This window comes from Beta vulgaris, chromosome 2 (genome assembly GCF_026745355.1).
Source record: "Beta vulgaris subsp. vulgaris cultivar EL10 chromosome 2, EL10.2, whole genome shotgun sequence".
Taxonomy (NCBI): Eukaryota; Viridiplantae; Streptophyta; class Magnoliopsida; order Caryophyllales; family Amaranthaceae; genus Beta; species Beta vulgaris.
Genome location: NC_079203.1, coordinates 9344214 through 9367965, shown reverse-complemented (window position 1 = coordinate 9367965; position 23752 = coordinate 9344214). Strand labels below are relative to the sequence as shown.

At 33.8% G+C, this 23752-nt stretch overlaps 1 protein-coding gene and 1 long non-coding RNA gene across 8 annotated transcripts; both read right to left on the bottom strand.

Moving 5' to 3' along the window:
• Positions 1-1219: 1219 nt before the first annotated feature.
• On the bottom strand, positions 1220-6807 carry LOC104887422 (uncharacterized). 7 transcript variants are annotated; one of them, XR_008967932.1, is made up of 4 exons: positions 2068-6701; positions 1807-1910; positions 1589-1710; positions 1220-1460 (listed from the first exon to the last, which is right to left on the bottom strand). It is a non-coding gene; the product is annotated as an uncharacterized LOC104887422 (long non-coding RNA). The 7 variants fall into 7 exon arrangements; XR_008967931.1 differs by having other exon boundaries at positions 1616-1710; positions 2068-6700; XR_008967930.1 differs by having other exon boundaries at positions 1589-1910; positions 2068-6706.
• An 11300-nt stretch (positions 6808-18107) lies between these two features.
• Positions 18108-20125, bottom strand: LOC104887423 (AAA-ATPase ASD, mitochondrial). The gene is given in 3 exon segments (XM_010672046.4): positions 18108-19551; positions 19554-19574; positions 19577-20125. Coding segments are annotated over 3 exon segments (1395 nt in total). The 5' UTR covers positions 19761-20125; the 3' UTR covers positions 18108-18361.
• Positions 20126-23752: the final 3627 nt, after the last annotated feature.

Here is a 23752-nt window from a genome sequence, read left to right as displayed (position 1 = left end):
AACAGTTAATGACATTCAATATATGATCAAACATAGAATTGTACAAATCTTGAGCATGAAAGTTAAAGATAGTGACAAACACTGGATTGAAGGATTGTAATTGTTGGGTGTGTCCAGTTGTTTTGTGGTTGCGGGGTTGTTAATCCCTAGCTAGCTTCCTTTAGGTTGTTATGTTTTTTGGGCTTTAATATCATTACTTTCTTACCAAAAAAAAAAATTGAAATTTTTGTTGACAGCAGTTAGATAGATGGAACAATGAAATTTTTGTCATTGCCTATGTTATTGTGCCAACTGAGAGCATTGCTTCATGGAGCTACTTCTTCAGCAATCTGAAATTGGTTTTACAGCAAGAAAGGTGCAAGAGCACTGACTAGACCTTCATCAGTGATAGTGGAGGGTAACATTCTTAACTTATTGTGTTAATTTCATTAGATAGTTTGACTGGTTTTGTTGGAAGATTTAACTTGTTTTCTTATTTGCAGGGTGTTGAGTCAGCACTGCTAGATGTTTTTTCTCAAGCAACAAGGAGAATTTGTTTCCAACACCTCTACAACAACTGCAAAAGGATTATGTTGACAACAGTTACCGTGGATGGCAACAATGAAATTTTTGTCATTGCATATGTTATCGTGCCAATTGAAAGCATTACTTCATGGAGCTACTTCTTCAGCAATCTGAAATTGGTTTTCCAACAAGAAGGGTGCAAGAGGACTGACTAGATTGCATCAATAATATAGGATGAGGGTAACATCCTTAACTTATTGTGTTAATTTTATTAGATTGTTTGACTGATTTTGTTGGAAGATTTAACTTGTTTTCTTATTTGCAGAGTGTTGAGTCAGCACTGCTAGATAGGAAACAAGGAGAATTTGTTGCCAACACCTCTATAGCAACTGCAAGAATGAAGGCTTCACTGAGATAACCTTCCACAATCGTTTTTGGACTGCAACTGATGCTTACAACCACTATGTGTACACTAAGGCTATGGAGAAGATAGGCAAGTACCACTAGTGGGAAAAAGTCCATCTGATGCGATTTTGGTCCGCATCAGGTGGGATCACAGCAGATCCCATTTATTTACTGATGCGGTCCAAAACCGCATCAGTTAATCTATTAACTGTTGCGGTTTTGGGTTAAAACCGCAGCGGTTGACCACCCAAAAAACCAAATTTTTTTTTTTTGCATTTTTTCATTATTAATCAATACAAAATCAATAATATATATCAATAATTATTTTATTAAGCATATTATGCTCAATTGAAGCATAAACATAAATAATTAGATACATGAGAATATTAACTATATTTTTGCGAGACAGAACAAATCTTCCAGATAACAAAAAGAAGCGGAACTTTGCTTTGCTACTAAAATGTTGGTAGCTGAGTTGGTTGATGACTTGATGCTGCACTAATCTCAGCCCTATACTCAATTCCTCATATGTTTGAGTGTTGCACTACTCTCTGCAATAATTAATAACAAAATTAACAAAAATACTTAAGCGAAAGATTGTATATATACTGTCACTAATCTTTGTAATGAATACTTAAAAGGGTTTAAAAGACATAATCTTCCTCTTGGAAAGACATACTATCAAGAATCACCAAATGCACTCAACCTAAATGGAAAATATTATCTGTAAACAGATGACTTGCGTCCAATAATGTTGAGCTCTGTACTCTTGACCACAGCAAGACAATATACACGCTCACTCTGCATTTAGAAGGATGGAAATTGCACTTAAGTAGTGGCAGATAAGTCAATCACTGAGTTCGTGTACAGCTTACAAAGTAGAAATTAGCTTGACACCTGTGTTGAAATCACAATGATATATAGGATCATCAACGGTAACATGGCTATCCCCTTGCATAGAAAGACCGACAGTAGGTATTAAACTGGTATTTGCATCAGGTCTGCAGATTATGGAGGAAATAACCAAATGTCAGAAGCTAAAAGATTTTATGGAATGTTTAGATTAACTTGAAGTAATCTAGAATCAAACCTCATATCATAGCAAATGTGAGATACATGCACATACACAATAGAGCAGATTCCAGTCATAAAACTCACCCAAATGTAACAAATGCTTCAACTGATTCCGGATGGCGATCTTCTGTTGTCAAATGCATAACATCCTCCACTAAGGGTGCGTTCTATTCAATTTATTGGCCCTGAACTTATTGGACCTTATCTGAACTGAACTTATTGAACCTGAACTGAACTTATTGGAACTTATTAAACCTGATTGGACTTGATTCAACTTATTGGACCTGATTGAACCTGATTGAAACTTATTAGACCTTATTGGAACTTATTGACCTTATTGAAACTTATTAGACCTTATTGGCCCTGATTGAAACTTATTAGACCTTATTGGACCTAATTGAAACTTATTTGACCTTATTAGACAAAAAAATTGACTATTAGTAATATAAATATTACCCCTAACGTAAATATTACCCCTCAAAAATTATTAGTAATAATTAATAAAATCCATCCTTTAAAAAAATAATTATTATTAATTATCTCTTATGATAATTAATTTAACAAAAAAAAATTACTATTTATATATTTAACATGTTATCTCTAGTTATTTAAAGACGAATTGCAAAATATTATAATTATAATTATAATTATTATTGTTAACCTTAATTATTTGACCATGATTATAATATTATTTAATAGCAATATGAATAATCAAATAATAGACAATAATACAAGTATAATACTATACATTGTGGTACTTTAATAAAAAATTCTAATAATTACATAATCAGCTAATAGTAATATGAATAATATCCCCTCAAAAAAAAAGTAATATGAATAATAAGATAATAGACATAATGCAAATAAATAATAAAATAATAGACATAATACAAATAAATAATAAAATAATAGACACTAATACAAGTATAATACTATATAATCATTGTGGTACTTTGATTAAAATTCTAATAATAACATAATCAGCTAATAGTGATATGAAATTATGAATAACAAAATAATGGACAATAAAACAAATGTTTATTAAACATTGACTATTTGGACCTTATTGGACCTTATTAGACCTGACTGGAACTTATTGGACTTTATTAGACCTGATTAGAACTTATTGCACCTGATTGGAACCTATTGCACTTGATTGAAACTTATTGCCCTTATTAGACCTTATTGCAACTTATCTTTACTTATCTGAACTTATTCGACCTGAAACTTAATTTTTTAAGTTGAACAGAACGCACCCTAATATTGATTACCATGAGCATCGCAGCTGGGATACCCTCACATATTATATCATAGAAAACTCTATACCACTACTTCGATTTATGGCTCTATCAAGGGGATATCAAAAGTTAGCAACTATTATTACCATAGCTTTCCTTTTAATGTCATCCTAGAAGAAACCAATACTTGTGGATTGTATATAGAGGGACACTCGTATTCTTTGCCAACCGCCTATGTCATCAATGTATTGCACAACCTGTAACCTTATCCTATTAAACAAATGCTTACATCACTTTATGTAACTATTAACTATACATTGACTTTAAGCATACTAATATAAAATACAAAAAGAAACATAATACTATAATATTTCCAGCAGTTATATAAATGTTAGTTTTATTTAAAAAGGACTAGAATGCCATTAAAGGATATATATACCCACAGGTCACAAGAGCTTTCGATCGTTTGAGTTTCGATGTTGCCTTTTGCTACCCGAAATCTCTTTGTTCAAATAATAATTGTAGCACCAAAAAAACATCAACACGCTTGCTAGCAAGTATGTGATCAAGTCCTAACAAAGAAGGAAAACCTAGCCTCCCCTCTCCTTTTCTCTCTCTAAAACCCTAGCCTCCCTTACCCCTTCTTCATTAATTAGGGGGCTGCCATGGATATTTTCATCCATGATAAGCCCCTTTTTCCCTTTTATTTTCAGTTTTTAGTTCATTTTCTTGTTTTGTTTAATAAATTAGTATCTCTTTATGAGATTTTCTCAAACCCTTTTATGGGGTTTTTAGTTTCTGTTTTGGAAATCTCCTTCGCCCCTATGGAAGTTGTGAGTATGGTTCTTTTGTTTTTAGGTATGAGAAATTATTCTCATTGGTTGAAGTTCGAGATTCAACATGAAGAATTAGGGTTTCACAACTTCTGTAAAATTATGGAAGACTATTGGAGTACATTCATCCTAAAATTTCCGCATCTGCAGATCGTATGCCGAACCAGAGCAAACTCACAGATTGCATTGCTTCAGATGAAGATTTTTTATTAAGGCAAAATTAAATCAAATCTGCGATGTTTACATTTCTAGGGTGATATGTATTTCTATTAGAATTTTATGTTTTTCAGAAATGATTTGTAAGTGTCGTTTGGCGAAATATTAATGAAATCCCTTTTCTTTCAAAAAAAAAGTATGTGATCAAAAACAACGAGTTCCATACTCAACCTTAGTAGCTAATCTTTTCCTTCAAGCTCGTTGCTTCAGTTGCATTGAATAAGTAATGAGACTCCTTAACTGATTCTCTTTTCTTAAACATCGGGAAAACCTTAAGTAAACCTCTATTGGCTTTCATCTTTTGGTCTTCCTTAGAAGCTATTAAATTCACCCTTTTATGCATCCATATCCACTGTAACTCTGAAAGTCCACCCCTACTTAAGAAAATCCATAAGGGTCATAAGGCCCTCTAACCGAATTGATAGAGTATAATGTGGTATAACCCAATGTTCACTTATCTATCACTCCATCAATGAAGTGAGACGGAACTCTAGAATCAAACCAAACTAAAAAAGTTTAAATAAAATAGTATTCACATGTCATCAATGTATTGCACAACCTGTAATACATCACTTCATGTAACTATTAACTATACATTAAACCTAAGCATACTGATATGAAAATAGGGAAAAAAAAAAAGAAAGAAGATAATGCTAAAATATTTCAGGCAGCTATATAAATGTTATTATTTAAAAAGGACTAATATGCCATTAAAGGGTATATGTATATAAATATAGATAGAGCTTTTGTATGAGTTTCGGTGTTCTCTTGTTGCCACTCGAAATCTCTTTGTTCAAATAATATTTGTAGCTCGAAAGAAATCATCACTGCGCCTGCTAGCAAGTATCTGATCAAAAGCAAGAAGTTGCATACTCAACCTTAGTAACTAATCTTTTCCTTTCAGCTCGTTGCTTCAGTTGCACAGAATAAGTACTGAGACTCAGTAAATGGTCTAAAATAGCTAAAATCATTCCTCAAAGCATATAATATACCAATTCCTGAACTGTCTATCAATCATATTCGTCTCGAAACCTCGATTGTTCCAACAACTAATTGTTTTATAAATCCACAACAAGAAATCTAATTCAAAGAATATGGCTATGAACCGAATGATTCCAAAACAAGTAATATAAATCAGCAATTGACTTGAAATTGGAACCTCGAAAACCCCAAAATGCTACATCTCAACAGCTAAAATATGCACAAATAAGGCAAGCAACAACATTGTCAAAAAAAAAAAAGGCAAGCAACAAAATGATGCAGTAGGAATTTTATATATTGGCAAGAACTCAAGAAGCAATAAAGTTCCATACAAGAAAAAAAAAATCAATTGGCAGCAGCGATGCAAGAAAGACTAGAATTCATGAGTCCCAAACACTACATCAAATTTCCATATTACCAATCAAATCTAGAAGTGAAAATGATTAACAGTAGCAAAACTTAAGTATAGTTTACTCCCTTTGTAAAGCAACAAGGTTAGGAACAAAGACACCCAAAACCAAACCAAAGGCTTGACTTAGCAACATCTCTCCACATGATCAATTCTCAAGCCAGATGATCTAGATGATCCAATGTGACTTCTTCTCTATCGTTTTACTCTATTTACAAATCCAATTCAAAAAAGCATTAGATTTGATAAAATTTGATTACAAAAGAAAAGGAAAACAAATTCTGAAAGAAACAAAAAAGAAGTAATTACTTGAAAGAGTAGGAAAGGGAGCTAAAGTAAGCTTCTGTTTTTTTTTTTTTTTTTTTTTTTTTTTTTACTTTCTCACTATTTTTTTAAATTCTGGGCTTTAACCAAATTCAAAATATCTAATTGCTTCAACCACCCAAATCAGAAAATCTAATTGCTTCAACCAATATCAGATGATCTAATTGCTCTAAACAAAATTAAGAAATCTAATTGTTTCAACCGAAACAATAAAATAGAGCTAGAATTGATTTTTACGAGTTTCATACTTTTCAAGCTGAAGTGATTTGGCTCAAAGTAACCAGTCTATACTGATATATATATTTTTCCAAATTTACAACCTCGCAATTTCGAAAACGAGTTCAACTCCAAAAAGAAATCAACAACAATTACGAAAAAGAAAAAAACATTCTACAAAAATCATATTCGTTACGAAATTCATGACATAAGTACAAAATTAATTATGGAGAGAGAAAATACCTGACGGCGACAACGATATTGTTCGTGGCTGGGAGAGGATACTCGAATCAATTGTGTGAGGATACTCGAATTGACTTCGTGGCTGGGAGAGCACGACCATATCTTGTGGCGATTCGTGGCGGTTCGTTGCTGTTCGTGGTATTCGTGGCGGTTTCCGATATCTTGTGGCAATTCGCTGCTGTTCGTTTTCGAGAAAGAGTGACGGCGATATGTTAGCTGGGATTCGTGATAGTGTACTAAATTGGGCCACGAAATTTTTTTTATTTAAAAATAACTAAAATCTGATCCGGTCAAGTGAAACGGATTAGATTAAAAAAAATCTGCATCAGATTCTAAAATTTGATGCGGTCCATAAAGGACCGCATTAAATTGTCTTCCAATCTTTCCCTCCCATTTTTAATGTCCATTTTCGGGTGCGGTTTTATAAAAACCGCATCTGTTACTAACTGACATATAAGGTTTCTTCCATTAGTGTATGATTCCAAAGTTGTTGAGTATTTGAAGAAGTGTGCAGAGCAATGTAGCAGAGTATTCTTTGACAGTGTCACAACAACACAAATTTTTTGGAATCTTTCAATGCCTGCACTAAGCCTTACAAGAACTTACCTGTACTGACCCTGCTTGAAGGTAATGGTTAATTTGTTTGCCTTTTCTTGCTCTTAAATCTTGCACTTAATTAATGATATGCTTGTCCTTTTGGTTTTATTTCATAATTAAGAACATGGTGCATCAAGAAGACTAGAGCAAGGTTTGATAAAGCCATGGACATGGGTCCAACTAATCTCACAGACTATGCAAAGAGGATTTTGGAAACAAGGAGTGATGAATCAAGGTTTTGTTATGCCACAATATGTGGAGGTGGTGAGTATGATGTTTGGGATGACAATATCAACTTCCCTATTACACATACAACCTCTAAATGTAGGTGTGGGAAATGGTAAGGCTCAGGCATCCCTTGTAAACATGCTTTAATAAAGGTGATATTCAATCAAAGGCTTAAGCCTGCTAAATTTTTTTCCCCATTTTTCAAGGGGACAACATACAAGCTCACATATGGGAATCATATCCACCCTATGCCTGACCCCACTTAGTGGCCTGAGTTTAACCTCCATCACATTACACCCCCGATATCAAGAGACCACGTGGCAGACCTACCAAGCAAAGAATGAGAGTGCCTAATGAAGCTAAGAAAGGGAATAGGCACGTCTCAAATAGGTACAAAAAATGCAAGGAAGTGGGCCACAACTCCAGGATTTGTGGCACCAAGAGAAAGGCAAATGTAGCTTTTACAAGTCAAGCACCACCTAAGAGGGCCAAGAAAACTTCAAAGGCAGATGGAGCTTACACCAGTCAAGCACCAACTAAGAGAGCCAAGAAGTGATTACTGTTCTTTAGCATAGTTTTTTGGGGTCAGAATTGACATTATAACTTTTTGTATAGCACTCATTACACATGCAAACATTTGGGGTTATCTTTTGTACATGTTAGAATTTGACATTACACATGTTAGAATTTTTTGTGCATTAACTTGCGAATTGGATTACAATACTAGAGGCAAAACTACTTTTGTAAAGAAAATAAGGAGGAGTTATCTTTTTGAACTACCCATTACAACTTTGTGCTTCACTTGAAGATTACAAATATAAACACCACAAACATGATTAGCCCTATTTTAATTGTTATTGTCATTAATTTTTGTTGTTGCTTAAGTTTCTTCCTAAGTTTCTTCACTTCTTCTCTCAACTGTCTACTTGTTGCACTGTTTTCTTCTTCATATAAGCTTCCTCCATTCTGTCCTAACATAAGTCTGCTTCCCCTGCTCATATATTCTTAATTCTGCTCAAATGTCCCTTTGCACCATTTGAAGTTGTTGCAATCATCACAATTATATTATTGTAACACCCCAAAATTTTCGCGCGTTAATTATTATTATTTGAGTGTGAAATTATATTTTACTAATATAATTTCGGTAAGTATAAATATATATATATTTCTAACTACTTTTAAGTTCATTATCTGTTTCTATTTGAGATGGGAGAACTGTTAGTTACTCCCCACTGATTGTAGAAGTTGTTGATTTATTATGCAGATGGTTATGCTGTTTAGGATCGTCACGGTTTGGACCGGGGTTGTGCGTTATAACCATGTGAGCATGAAAGTGGTGCTAGTCATAGTGGACGAGCACTTTGAGGCAGGAATTAGGACTAGTTACTTAGTTGGTCTTAAGTAGCTATCCCTTTTGTTTTGTCGCATGTTTTTGAGCTACGGATTTTTAATTGTCTCTTGGTTTGGATATTCTCTATTTTGAGGTTTCTTTTTTGGAAATCATATGATGTTTTGAGACTTGTCGGAATGAGGGTATGGGACCTCATTTTCCCTTTTTATATATATGATTTTGGAGATTGAATATTGTCTTTGAAGGATTTTACTTATTATAGTTTCATATTCTACTCCTTAGAGTAGCATCTCCGTCTATTAGTATTTCCGCTGCCGCTATTTGCACTATTTCTTTTATTTTAGTCTCTACTATCCTTTGCGTTGGACGGGATGTTACAAGTATAGCCTGCTTGGATTTGTTGTTGTCTCAAAACTTCGAATGCTAAATCTTCTATTACAACTACAGTAATAGTTAGGGACCTTAACATATTGAAATTCATGAGAAGAGGAGGAGCTTTTAGTATGTGAACTCATTGCTAAAAAAGGGGGATGTTAAACAGTAAAAAAAACCAACAGTATTTATAAGCTAAAACCCAACGGCTAGTTTTTAAAATCTGAAAAATTAGCCGTTGTGCATGAAAAGGTATTTGGTGCAATAAGTTTACTAGAAAGGGTATATGGTGCATTAAGTTTCGAACTCACGTCAAGTTAGCGGCCGTTAACAAAAAGGGTAAATGGTGCACAAAAATGAAAACTCAGGGGTATATGGTGAATTTTTGAAACATTGAGGGTATATTGTGAATATTTAAATTTGTTAGGGGTATTTGGTGAAAAACCTTTTTTTTTTTAAAACTAAGTTTTAATACTTTGTTTTACTTAAACTATATCCCCAAAATATATTACATACCTTGATAAGATATCTAGGCACAATTATTCCTTAGGGTCTGTTGTCCCCAACTTATTTTCAGTTCAGTTCACTAGTAGAATAAATGCTATTTGCTGCGCTGATATTGCTGCTGTTTTACCTATACGCAGCAATATAACACGCAAAAAGAAAAAAAAATTAAAAATTACAATATTGCTGCAGTTAACCACCCAAAACCGCAGCAATATTGTATAACAGTTACCAATATAAAAATTTGTGGGGCCCTGTACAGCTAATATTGCTGCGGTTTCCACGTAGGACCGCAGCAATATATTAAAAAAATATTTTAATTCAGTTCATTTAAGTTCAGTTTAGTTCAATTCAATTCAGTTCAATTCAGTTCAGTTCATCTCTGGACAAAACTTTTACTCTCACATATCACTATTCATTTCAGTTCATTATTGCAGTTCAGTTCAATTCAATTCAATTCAGTTCGATTTAGTTCAGTTAAGTTCAGTTCAGTTGTTTTATGCCGGAGATAACAGACCCTTAATCTATAATTATTGGATATCTCAAATTTTATATAATTGTCCAAAATCTTAAAAATCCGGTTAGATATTCACGTTCTTAACGTAACTAGGTTTTGGACCCGTGCATAATGCACGGGAACTTTAATACAATAAAAATGTTTATATATCCGCTACATTGAAAACATATAAACGATTATTTACGTCTACTTGATCAAAAACTTTGTGTTTAAGAGAAATACACATTTATATTAATTATAAAGTTGTTTAACAGATACATGATATTCATATGTTTTGGAAGACTTCTTTTTAGAGCAAAATAAAATGTTTTAAGAAGCTACTTCATCCGTTTGTAGTCTAATATAACAATGAGATTTTTACACTATTCATTCACTATCATACCCTTTCACTATATATTGTTATTTTTATGTAAAGACAAATATAGTCATGTGGGGTATTGTTAGATTCGTCTTGATATATACTTTCAAAATATCAAATGTGTATAATTTTACTAAATAGTAAATAAAGATATCAATAGTAAAAATTAGCATTGGCAAGCGTGAAAACCCAATTGCTGCAGTAGAAAAAGAACGGAGGAAGTATAATATAGTTAGAAGCAATTATATCATCATAAGTAAAGCCAACAACACCTTAGGAGTAAGATTGGAATTCCAGATTTTCTTCCACACTTCCGATACAATAGAATCGCCAACAACTGTATGGGAATTCTTAAAAAAATTAATAAAGTGATGGTCTTATTTAGTAGAACATACCAATTTTGGTGTAGCCCCATAGAAAGCCATCATAATCTAAGGGTTGAGATGGTAAAGGTTAAGGATCTCAACCGCCTCAACAGGGAGAAAATTTGCACGAACTTGGTTTTCATCCCAGTAACCAGTGGGGGGTCAATCGTCTCAGAAACTCTCTCTACATTACATCTTCATTTTTTCCTCGAAATGGCCTTAAAGTATTAGACTTCCCATTATCTTTCTGATATAGGAGTACTATTAGGCAATTTTTACCAATGACTGAGAAATGGCTACATAAAATTGGCCATGACTGAGAACTGGTCAGGAGATACAAACCCACCATGCGATAGGGATTGTCCTTGACTTTTGACACACGACCAACAAAATTGCCTTTTTTGAAACCTCAGAGGAAATTTGTTCCATCTGACGGAATGAGTACCATACGGGGTATAAATACCTTATTCCACGTTGCTACCTAAAATGACCACAATTTCGATGATATATTGTATCATACTTTATTCCCCATTTCATCTGGTGGAATGAGTATCATACAGGGTTTCCCCACTCTACTTTTTTCCTAAATACCTTATTCCCCGTTGCTACTTGAAATGATCACAATTTCGATGATATATTGTATCATACCTTATTTCCCATTCCATCTGACGGAATGAGTATATAGGGTTTCTCAATTTACTTTTCACCTCCCAAAGACTACCTCAAGTGACTTCAATGGTCCACAATTAACCCTTATTCATTAATTTCTTCCTAAAACCAATTTTCGAATATATTAACGAACTAAAGTTTTAATATTCATTAAGACTAATTTAGAAAATGTAAACAAATATAAATACGCACTACTTGTATAATATATTGTGTTTTATAGGTTCTTTATAAGATGTACATTTCAATATTATCTTCTACATCAAAGAAAAAAAAAACCAAAACAAAGTTAAATAAATTAACAACTTTTCCAATTCAATAACTTTATTTGATTTTTTCAAAACAGTTTCACTCTATTATAAACCAATTAAACTTGAATACTTATAAATCCCCTTTTTTTTACATATAAGCTTGACAATTAACTCATCTTGTTGATTCACCTTCTAAATTAGTGTCGCAATGCTCATTAGATATCTCTCTTTCCAGTCTAATATCGTCCACACGATTTATGGTTTAAAAATTGTAACATTACTTTTATATAAAATTGTAAGATAATTATTTTACTTGTAGTTTCCTAAAATGACCACAATTTTGATGATATATTTTATCTTACATCATTCCCCATTTCATCTAACTGAATGAGTATTATACAATATTAATTATATAAGAAAATCATGGCGCTGCTTAACTTTAATGATGAATAAGTGAGAAATATCTATTTTAGCAAGGAAACTATATTTAATCATGCATATAAGAAATAATTGATATCCTATAATGTCAACTACTTCATGATTCACTCATACTTTCATATATAATTTGAGTTTAGGATGTTAAATTTATGAACAGTTATATTAGTTTTTTTTTTGCAAGAATAATTAGTTAAAGAATATTGGATTATATTAAGAAAAATAATTACTATTCTTAGTTTCTTAATACACGCAACATATTTCTTTTTGGGATATTTCATAAAACTTGCAAAATAATTCGCAAACTATTATAAAAATTAAAGAAAGCTTTATTTTATAATTTAAGCACATGTGTCATGTTTTCACTCTCTCTCCTACTCTTTTATTTTATAATTTTTATAGAATGGGCCAAATTCAAAGTGTGTGAATTTTCTTTAAAAATGATATTAGTATCAAGCGTAAGTTCATAAGTGTATGTACTTATATCGTTTGTTTCATTTGAATGTAAGAATGTGGGAAAATATTTGAGTGACCCTAGTCCCTAAGCCTAAGGTTGTCAACCTTCTTAGTCGCAATAATAGAATAATATATTAATATATATCCAATAAATTGGAGAGAGAATTGCCATAGATTAATGTTTTAATGTACTCTTGACCTTAACTTTGTAGTGAGAAGAATATCCATTTTTATCTTTAAACAACTTATCTTGTCTGGCATTTTCTTAATTCTCCCTTAAGTTGTTTGAAAAACACTTAATTATTATATCTAAATTTGTTTAATCTTATCTAAAATTTCCAAACTTATATTATCATAGTTATGTCAAAATTAGTTAAAGTAGACAGATGCTTATATATTGGTTTTCATTTTTTTTTACCTAATTCAATTTCTTGAACATATATATAGATGAACTCTTATTTTACCTCTCTCACTTTAACTTTGTTTTTTTAAAAAAAATACTTTTAGTATGTATTGGTCATGGATATGATTTTTTTATGATTATCATATTAGCTTACCTAAACCACTTTGGGACTAAAAATTGAATATTTGAGTTGTTATTGTTTTTGTTATATGTAATCTCTAGTCATAATCATGGTGTGTTATATTTTTTTCAACAAAATCATCTTTTTATTTCTTGTTTGGTAATAAAATAAACTTGCATTACTATTATTATTACATTTGCATATTTTCTTGAAGGGGCTAGCATCTCATGATAATGGTGTGGTATTCATTACCAAAAGTGAATAATATTAAAAAAAAAACTTATTAGACCAATGTACCCATTGGCTTGAAATTAGGTAATTTTTAAATTAATTATATTATATAAGTTTGATAGGTGTGATGAAAAACTTAAAGTTGTTATACCAACGCACCCATTGGCTTGTACTTAGCTAATATTTGTTTTATATTTGAAATTTCATATTTTGACTTTTTGAGTATCTTGTATTAGTGAAAAACTTAAAGTTGTTATATCAATTCATCTTTTTCATTGTATATTTTCTCTCTCCTCTAAATTGGTATTTAGCTTGAAAATAATTCCATAACTGGTTTTTGTGAAAATAATAAGAATAACCGCTAAGATAATATATGATTTTCGTTTTAAAAAAAAAGATAATATTTGATTTGTTTCCTTAATTGATAATTGTTTGATTGATTCCTTTAGTTATTGTAGTTGATATTATTTCCTTCATTGTTACACAATCGGAGGAATTAATTGATTATTGTTAAAATTATTTTTAGCAATGCCACGTGGCATAAGCAAGCATTAGGTCGAAAAGTTGAGGGTGAAGGAGAACAGAGGAAGGTTGAGGTCTTGCCACATAGGCTAATTTTTTCTTGCTTTAATATTATATATGATTCCGAATGACTTATATGAATTCATAATTCACATAGCTCAACACATAATAATATAAAATATTCACATTTCTCACAAAAGCTCACATAAGAAGCTTATTCACAAAAAAGTTATTTTATCAAAGTCATAACAAATTACATACTAATTAGTACGTTAATAACTCTTATTTATCAAAATAACCATGGCTTATAATATAAAGCTATTACATCTACTTTGTTCAAACCTGATGGACCGTGAGAGTTTATAACCTTTTATGGTAGTTTAAGTAGAGCTAATGGTACTCAGTGCCAACTGGTAGGGGAGCCCATGGCCTTATGACTGATTCAATTTAATTGAACATAATGGACTGGATGTTTCTATGGCCTTCTTGATTGATTCAAATTTATTTGAACGTAATAGAACATCGGGTATGATTGTCAAGGGATTGCCTCCTTCTGTCAAATGTCGTACTCATAGGCATTCTAGAGCGTTCATTGGAATCCCAAGGTGATGGCCAGGATGGTTGAACAATGTATATGTTCACAATCATTTTAAAAACATGTGATTTGTTTTAAGGAAAATAAATTGTATGACCAATTATGTTGTATGTTGTTCAAGGGTTAATTCATGGATAACGCTGAGTATCTCAAGCTCTAAAGGTGATATATGTGTTATCAGGTCTCTTCTCTCTCATGCAAGTTTAATCCAGTGGACACTTGTACGTGAGGTGACACCTCATCTAACTAACGTGTTAGTTCATTCCTCGAAAACTAACTTATAAGTATCAACCCTTCCTTAGAGCTAATTAAATGAGCCTGGCCAGGTACCCGACCCGAATTTTTTTTAATCGGTCTTGGGCAGAATTTTTTGGCTCGACTTCGGGCACGACCCAAATTTTTTGACTTCGGGACGGGGTTTGGGCAAGCCGAAACTGATTTTGGCCCAAAAAGCCCGCTATTTTGGCCAGAAATAGCGGGCTTTGGGCATAAAATTTGACCCAACCCGACCAATGAGATACAGTGGAACGCACACCACTTGGATTTGACCCGACGGGGTGCTGCCTTCTCGTTCATGAACGACCATTTGACAGTGTTACCTAAAGAATGTAAGGTGCTAACGATAGCTGGCGCGTTGACAGTGAAACATATTCAGTAAGCTTGGGTGGCAAGGCGGGGTCACTCTTCCAGTTGTTGATGGGTCCCAAAATGACAGACGCTATGGACTTGTTGCAGACGATCATAAGGCTTTGGACGCCGTGAACTTTGTTTGGTCGTTACCGTCTTTCTACTGTCGTCGTTGTTGAATGCTTTCCTTGACTGCATGTCTTCCTCCAGTCGGATCTGGGCCAGGGCTTTAGCCTAGGCATCCTCGAACGTCTTCAATCGCTGTCTTGACGTCATAGTTTGGAATCGACAATTTTTCCTTGTTAAACCTATTGACAAATTCTTTCAAGGATTCATCATATTTTTGCACAGTTTTATGCAAATCACTAGCTTGTTTTTCCATTTTACGACTACTAGAAAATTGTAAGTTAAAAGTATTAATTAATTGAGCAAAGGAGGAGATAGTGTCGTTGCCAAGGTGGATAAACCACTGCAGAGCTGGTCCGGTCAATGTCGATCTGAAGCCTTTGCACACACGCTTCACGCATGCTTCGAGGAATTGAGATGGTGATCATACGTTGTTTGTATTGAGCAACGTGGTCATTTGGATCTGTGGTACCGTTGTACAACTTCATGGTTGGGACGGTGAATCACTTCGACACCTCAATCATGGCGATGGGATCAGCAAAAGGTGAATCTACATAGTTGTTTAGCGTCACTTTTTCCACTGGGCGAGGGACACCAATAATTCTAGTGATCATGTTTTCTACTTGTTGAAGGCACTGTTGGACAGGGTCGTTCGCGGCAGCGGTTGAGCATGGCCTCCTTGGAGATGGATACCATCGTCGCTGTTGCCGTCATCATCTCCGTTTGAATCTCAGCCGCTCGCATGGACGTTGTTGTGGTTCAATGGAGTCTCGAACGCTTCTCTGTCCAGATCAGGCATTTTGGGGACACCTCCGACGTTACGCCGTTTGGCTCCTTTGGACAGTTAAGCATACTTCAGGCTTTGATTCTCCATGCACGACGCGACGTAGCTTTCCTTCAGTGTGGCCATAGCTGCCTTGACGTGGTTGAGTTCGTCGATGACTTCTTGAGTAGTTACCCATTATCCTGCCATCACAAACACGAAAAGAGGAAAAGGCACAGACGAACTAGTCGAGAAAGAGTTAGCGTTAGCAAACGTATAAAGATCTTGCTGAGGGTCCCACAATGGGGGCCAAATTTGTTATGCCGATTTTGTACCAAATACGCAAAAGGAATTGGGGAGCCAACAATACGAGCAATATACTTAAATAAATACGATATAAACAGTGATCAATATGAATGCAAATAAAAGAATAAGACGACAAACAATTGTTGACGCGGAATACCCAACTGATGGGAAAAACCGCGGCAGATTCTCTTGATCACCAATCTACTATAATGTTGGCGTCGTCAATACGAGTTCCACAGTACAAGAGAAGTGAGTACGCTTATGAGTAATACAATGGAGAACAATGAGGGAAAAAGAAGAATGATCAATAATGAATACAGTGTGTCCCCCCCTTTTATACATCAAGTGCTACTTATATATTTAACCCTAAAAATCTACTAGACCCGTTGCCACTGTTCCACCAAGATAGGTCATGCGCTTGATACTCTCAATTGTTCCCTTATTTCTCGCAACCAACCACTTGTGTGTATTTGATACAAGTTGCATTCTTATCACTTGATAACCACCAACGCATATCTTCTATTTTAAAAAATAATCAACTTGCCGCCAATAGTGGAAAGTCTTGGCCAACAGGAACCTTCTCAAAATAAGTCAAACTATCACTTTTCTTACCTATAATAATTCATTTTAGGTTTATAATATATAGAAAATTAACCGTTCCTATTAATTTGAGAAGGTTTCCCCTAAAGTTAAGATTATTCTAAAATAATCAAAAGTTGAAATTAGTATAAGGCTGATGAAATTTCAGATTATTCATGTTACATTTTCCTAAAAATAATTAAAAAAATATAATAAGATCCTTTAGAAGACCCATTTGGCAATCCAGCGTCCTAAGAATTAAGATGTGGAAAAAAAATTCCACACGTTTGAAAATAACATTTCAGCCCACATTTCATTTGGTGAACCGACCCAAAACAATGTAAAAACAAGGAAAGATGATCACTCAATCAGCTCATAGCCTAAAACCCTAAACAACTCTCTGCTCAAATACTCACATGTCACATCTATGCCTTTAAAAATTGAATAATTTCCGAACCAAAGTTCTGTAATTAGATCGTAAATTACACTGTCCTACAAATAACCGGGATATGGACGTAGAAACACATAGAGTTATTTCTACAGATGGCTTAGTCCTTATATCAATCCTCCAGTTAATTTGACAGCAATCCTAATTATCAGAAAATATGGGACTCATAAGTCATAACGATAAAGCTATCCTAGATAAGTGGTGTACATGATTCAACCCGAACTCGAGTCGGGATAGCTCAACAACTTGCTAACACTTAATCGAATTTGGACCAAGTTGAGTTCACTCTGAGTAATTCACGAGTTGTGTCATCTTGTTAGCACACTAGAAGTACATAGACATTGGATTTAGGCATTTTGCTTCTGACTACTACTACATGATAATTGTTTTTCGAATTTATGCAATTTTCCTAGTTAAGCTTCAGTTAGCACAATTCTAACTTATTGCGTTTTAACCAAGTCAATCTCGAATAGTTCGTGAGCTATGTATGTCAGAGATATAGATGCAAAGATGAATTTTCTTTAACACCGGTTCAAATTTCTTAATCTACTTTTCTTTCAGCATCTTATTCATTCAAAACACCAAATCCGAATTTTTGCTAGGCTTACAGCTTTACACATATACACTTTAATTGGAATGCAGAACCAGTTCTTTTTTTTTTCTTCTAGCAATTCTTATGAATTAAGTGGAATGACTGGAATATTAGGCAGAAATGAAGGATATTTAAGCAACTTAAATTTATGCTAAACAGGCTTGAAACAAGAATTGTTCTGATTTACGAATAGTGCCAGTAATTGCATTTGCTTCCTAAAATTATTGAACTTACCCCCAAATGCTATAATGTGATTTCTACAGGAATAAAACTAATCTGACCAAAAACATCAAAGCCAGTCAAAATGTCTTCTTAATTTTCATATTATTACAAAAGACAATCATACAATTCAGATTTCTTATTGTGAATAAGAACAGGCTTTCTTGTCAACTGACAGTAGCTCTGTCCTGCTAGTTCTTGTAATTTCAAGTTATTGTTGTGCATCTTGAATTGCCTCTCTGCCTTTATTTTTATGTTTCCTACTATGTGAATATTTTGACAACCTTCAACGGCTCCCTGCAGCTTGTTCTGCTTCCTGCTTGACTAGCTCTAAGGCATGGATAAGATCCTGTAGACTTGATGTCGCATTCGCCGAAGATGTTTTAGGCATCAAATTTTCTGCAACATCAGCAGGAGTCATCTTAACCTCACCCAGCAGTTTCTCAACCGTTGGAAACAGAGGATGTGAATCTATATACATGTAATTCTTGGCTAAAATCTTGAAAGCTTCATACCCACAGTATGACAGTTCAACATGCTTATCCATTCTTCCCCTCCGAATCAATGCAGCATCGAGTTTATCCACATGATTAGTCGTGAACACGATCAGTCTTTCGCCTCCACAAGCTGACCATAACCCATCAATGAAATTTAACAGCCCTGACAGGGTAACCTTGCTCTGACTGGCCTCCTGATCTTCTTTGGCTAATGTATCTATTGCGTTCTTCTGATCATCATCTGCAGTACTATCCTCCTTTTTATCTGGCTTCTTTTTCCGTTGTCCTGTTAAATCCCTCGAGCAGTCGATATCCTCGATAACAATAATCGACTTGCTCGAGGTCTCGATGAGCAGCCTCCTCAATTCGGTGTTATCCTTCACAGCAGTCAACTCAAGATCATAAATGTCATACTTCAAGAGGTTCGCCATTGCTGCTATCATAGTCGATTTCCCAGTTCCTGGCGGTCCATACAGAAGGTACCCTCGCTTCCATGCCCTCCCAATCCTTGCATAAAACTCTTGCCCTTTACTAAACGTGATCAAATCTTCAACAATTTCCTCCTTTTTCTTTGACTCCATTGCCAACGTCTCGAATGTCGAAGGATGTTCAAACACAACATGACTCCATTGAGCTCCATTGTTTGTGTAAAGCTTCCGTTGTCTGTTCTTGAGTTTGATTGCTCTACCCTCTTTCAATACATAATTAAGGTATTCTCCAATTATGAGATCTCTATTTTTCTTATGAAAAGTCAACTTATAAAACCTCTTCTCATCTGAAATAGGACGAAATGATATTGTTGGTGTTTTGCTAACATTTTTACCATATGCCCACCAAACTTTAACTCTTTTATATTCATCAGCTACCTCTTCATGTTCATCCATGGTAAGTGCTAAAGATTGATTGTTTTGCAGCATATCAGCTTTCAATTTTTTAGCTTGCTTACTTGAATTGGAGCTTAGATAGTTTTCGATTGCCTATACGCCTCGCTTCGCATGAATCCTCTCCTGTTGTTTCATAGAAAGTGATTTGGATGTAAGGGTAGACCAAGGTGATAATTCTTTGAGAGTATTTTTCTAAATGAGTACGAAGATGATTAGGAAAAAATTGTTGAAAAATTGCCCAGAAAAACATTAGGCTTGCAATTAGTGAACCAAAGTTAGCTAAAATGTCTTTAGCTCCACCCATGTTGTGTAGTTCAATCTTCAGAGCTTGTAATTTGATGTTGCAAAATAGCCTCAAAAATATTGCTGGGTTTTGTTTTGGTTTTGTGATCTTTTGTTGCGGAGAATTTAGGATGGTTCACATGTGAAACATGTAAAGTGAGCAGGAGTAATTATTGACCGATCGTACTAAATCTCTTACAAGTTTAAAATCACTTTGGTAGAAGACAAATTTGCACAAAATTCTGAATTGGGATGAAAAAAATATGAGGATAAAAGTTACACATCGACTACCTATTTGGTAGCCACTGGAAGCATCCACCACAAGGCCACCACGTCAGGCCGACTGCAACAACTCGGCAACCCAAAACAGTAAATTTTTCAAAAAAAACCCCAATTCCGTTTACATTATTTAATTTAATAGTCAATTTCTTATTAATTGCTTTATGTTTGGTACCTATTGAAAGAAGGACTAGATATAAGGTCAAATGAAAAGCACGTTGTGCATGTGCTATTTGTCTTTTTCTTCTAATCATTTACTACCTCCGATTTTTATTTATTTATCTGTATTTCTTTCTAAGATGTCCCTTATTAATTTATCCAGTTATTTTGTTTTTATTGTCGAAATGAGACCATTAACTTTTCATCACACATAAATTCAACTTTAACATAAAATAATAGTTTCTCTTTCCTTCTATGTCATAGAGCAATATTTCTCTTAAAACTTTGTTAAAAAAATAGGTAAACTAATAATGATTGAAGGGAGTACAACAATTTTCTTATACTAATCCTTAGGAGGATTTGTTAGCACAATTGTGACCATGTGTTGTAGGGTTTCTTCCATATATATAGTGCATTGTAGTGTTGTAAAAGGACACCACAAAGTGAATGAAGAAAAACCTAACTTGGCTTAATTTCTCTTTGCTTTCTTTCTTATTAGTGCTTATGTGTGTACATGAGTTTTCATGGTATCTGAGCTACATGCTCACGAAACGCCTAAATATTTATTCTTTCACTTTCTTTTCTTACATAGAACATCACTTGATAAAGTTCTCACATTTGTGAAATAGTTTTTAGATCTATAATCATGGGTAGAGATGAAATTATTCGAATAAAAACCAATATCCAATCCAAACCAAATTAGTAATTTATATTGAGCTCGAACTATGATGATCAAATTGAATTTGGATTGAGATTCTTTTTTTCTAAATTTGGATTCTCGGACCGGTTTGAATTGAGGATGATTGGATCCAATATCCAAAATAACCAAATAGTGAATAAGTCCTATATTATATATATGTATATTTGAGATTGGGCAGCTTAAGTGTTTTCGACAAAATTTATGAGTTTGTATGTACTATTAGTTGTTAAAAACTGAATTTTTATAAGATTTTGTTATTACTTTTATTATCAAACACTTTATTTTGATGTTCGTTCTTTAACTCATCAAAAGAATAAAGTTTAAAATTTTGAATTTGATCCAATCTGATGTTTGAAACTTCGGATTGGTTGGTTTGGACTCAAAATCCGTTAGGTTTGGATTTGGATTGAAAAATTGAAATCCAAATTTTGTTCCAATTGAATTTGATTAGACCTAAATTTAGACCGTACACCAAACTTCACCCCTAATAATGGGCACCATAATAAATTCTCAAAGTTCTTTGTTTGTACATCATGTTGATGCTCACAACTTCCAAATAATAGAGAAACTCCAAGGATCTTCCGGCTTCAGCTCATGGAAGAGATCCTGTTAGAAATAGTAATCTAGAAAAATCTAGTGTAAAGATCAAGATGAATTCTAGGGTTATCTAAACAAATATCTATTGTAATTCAAGCATATTATAGAAAAATCTAGGAATGAAGAATCTAGAATAATCTAGCATTAGATATTATTAGATCATAGAGTATGGAGTCATATTTTGTACTTTCTCCCACATTCATAAGCAAGAGTTCTCTTATGGAACCTTGCATATCACATATCATATGTATCTCCCCAAGTGTGTAACATATTATTCCAATCAATGAAAATTCATAAATTACAAAATTGGTCTATTAACCTTCCGCATGCGCCTGTCAAAAATTTCTATCATGGTATCAGAGCCAGAAGATTCCGTCTCCTCCAAGTTTTCACCAAATCCACATTATGTAACTATATACTTCCTAAATTATGTCTATTTCAAAATTACTCCATGTTTCATTTTCAAAAATGAAATTCCACTTTTCACATGCACATACACATGGTGGCTAATATGCCAACCAAATTAAGTTGATGGCTCAACAAAGCCACAACATTACAAGCATATGGGTGGCAAATATACGCTAGCCCTATGCATACCAGGGTGACATATACAAAATATTGTCAACCAGATACATCAGGGGCAAGGAAGTAGACACGATCGCGTGGCGGGCAAAAGACCCGAGTTTTTATGGGCATTAGACCCTAACACAAGGCCAAAGCAAAATACAGGCAATAGACCCGACGGTAGTGCATGGGATGGGCAAAGACCCAAAATGCAAATTGAGGCAAGAAGACCTTGTGTGTCGAATCAACAATCAAGATACCGACAAAAAATTAAAGCAACGTAATAAGGATCATGGAGTTCATCAACAATAATTCAAGCAAACAAACACAATGGTATAACACAAGAGAAATAAAAGTGGAGGAGTAAACATACATCAAGGGACATTTACAAGGATTCAAGAGCACAAAACAAGTGCACATAATTGGAGCATTACAATTAGAAAGGAGATCAAGAAGATACAAGAATGGGGGAGATGAACAAGAGAATTTCAAGTATGCATTTTAGATTTTTCAAAATTAAGGAGGAGTGTTAGAAATAGTAATCTAGAAAAATCTAGTGTAAAGATCAAGATGAATTCTAGAGTTATCTAAACAAATATCTATTGTAATTCAAGCATTTTATAGAAAAATCTAGGAATGAAGAATCTAGAATAATCTAGCATTAGATATTATTAGATCATATAAGATTAGTGTAGAATATTGTAGATTAAGATATACCACTCCTATAAATGTGTTAGCATTGTACGTAGGAGTATGGAGTCATATTATGTACTTTCTCCCACATTCATAAGCAAGAGTTCTCTTATGGAACCTTGCATATCACAAATCATATGTATCTCGCCCAAGTTCGTAACATATTATTCTAATAAATGAAAATTCATACATTACAAAATTGGTCCATTAACCTTCTGCATGCGCCTGTCAAAAATTTATATCAAATCCATGGAGATTATGCGCTCTAGGAACAAAGAGGAAGCTTGGCTTTGTGATTGGCAACATGAAGAAACATAGTAGTGATAATATTAAAGATGAAGTATGGGGTACTTGCAACAATATGATAATCTTCATGGAGCTTAGGATCTATTTTTGAATCTATCAAAAAATCAACTTTTTATGTTGATAATGCTTACCCAATTTGGATTCTGCTTGAAAAATGGTTCACTCATAAGTGAATCCAGAAAATACAAAGCCAACAAAGAGTTGTATTAAACTAAGCAGCAAAACAAGTTTGTAAGTGAGCATTATACCCAAATGAAAGCAATGTGGGAAGAGTTCTCTCAACTCACTTCCTACAATGCCTGAAATGTGTATAGAAATCACTCGCTTTTTCATAGCTTTAGAAAAGCACAAAGAAGAGCAAAAGCTCTTTTCAGTTCTTGAATGGACTTGAGGAAAGATATAGTTTTCAAAGGAGCCAAATTTTAGAAATTCTTGAATCTTCATACTATCATAGCAACTTCTTCGTCATCTGTCTGTGACTCTTCTTGATCATCTATTTTAAGAGCCAGAGCCTTCGGTATCATTGCATTTGGTTCATGAGTTCCTAGATGCAATTCATGGGCATCAAGGAACCTGCCAACTGCTCTACATTGAATGTAGTCAAATCTTTGGTTTCTAATAAAGCAGTTATTTTAGCCATCCACTTCTTATCTTGGGGAAGACTCCTTAGAATCTTTCGATCTTGTTCCACTAGAGTAATGATTTTCCAAGAGACC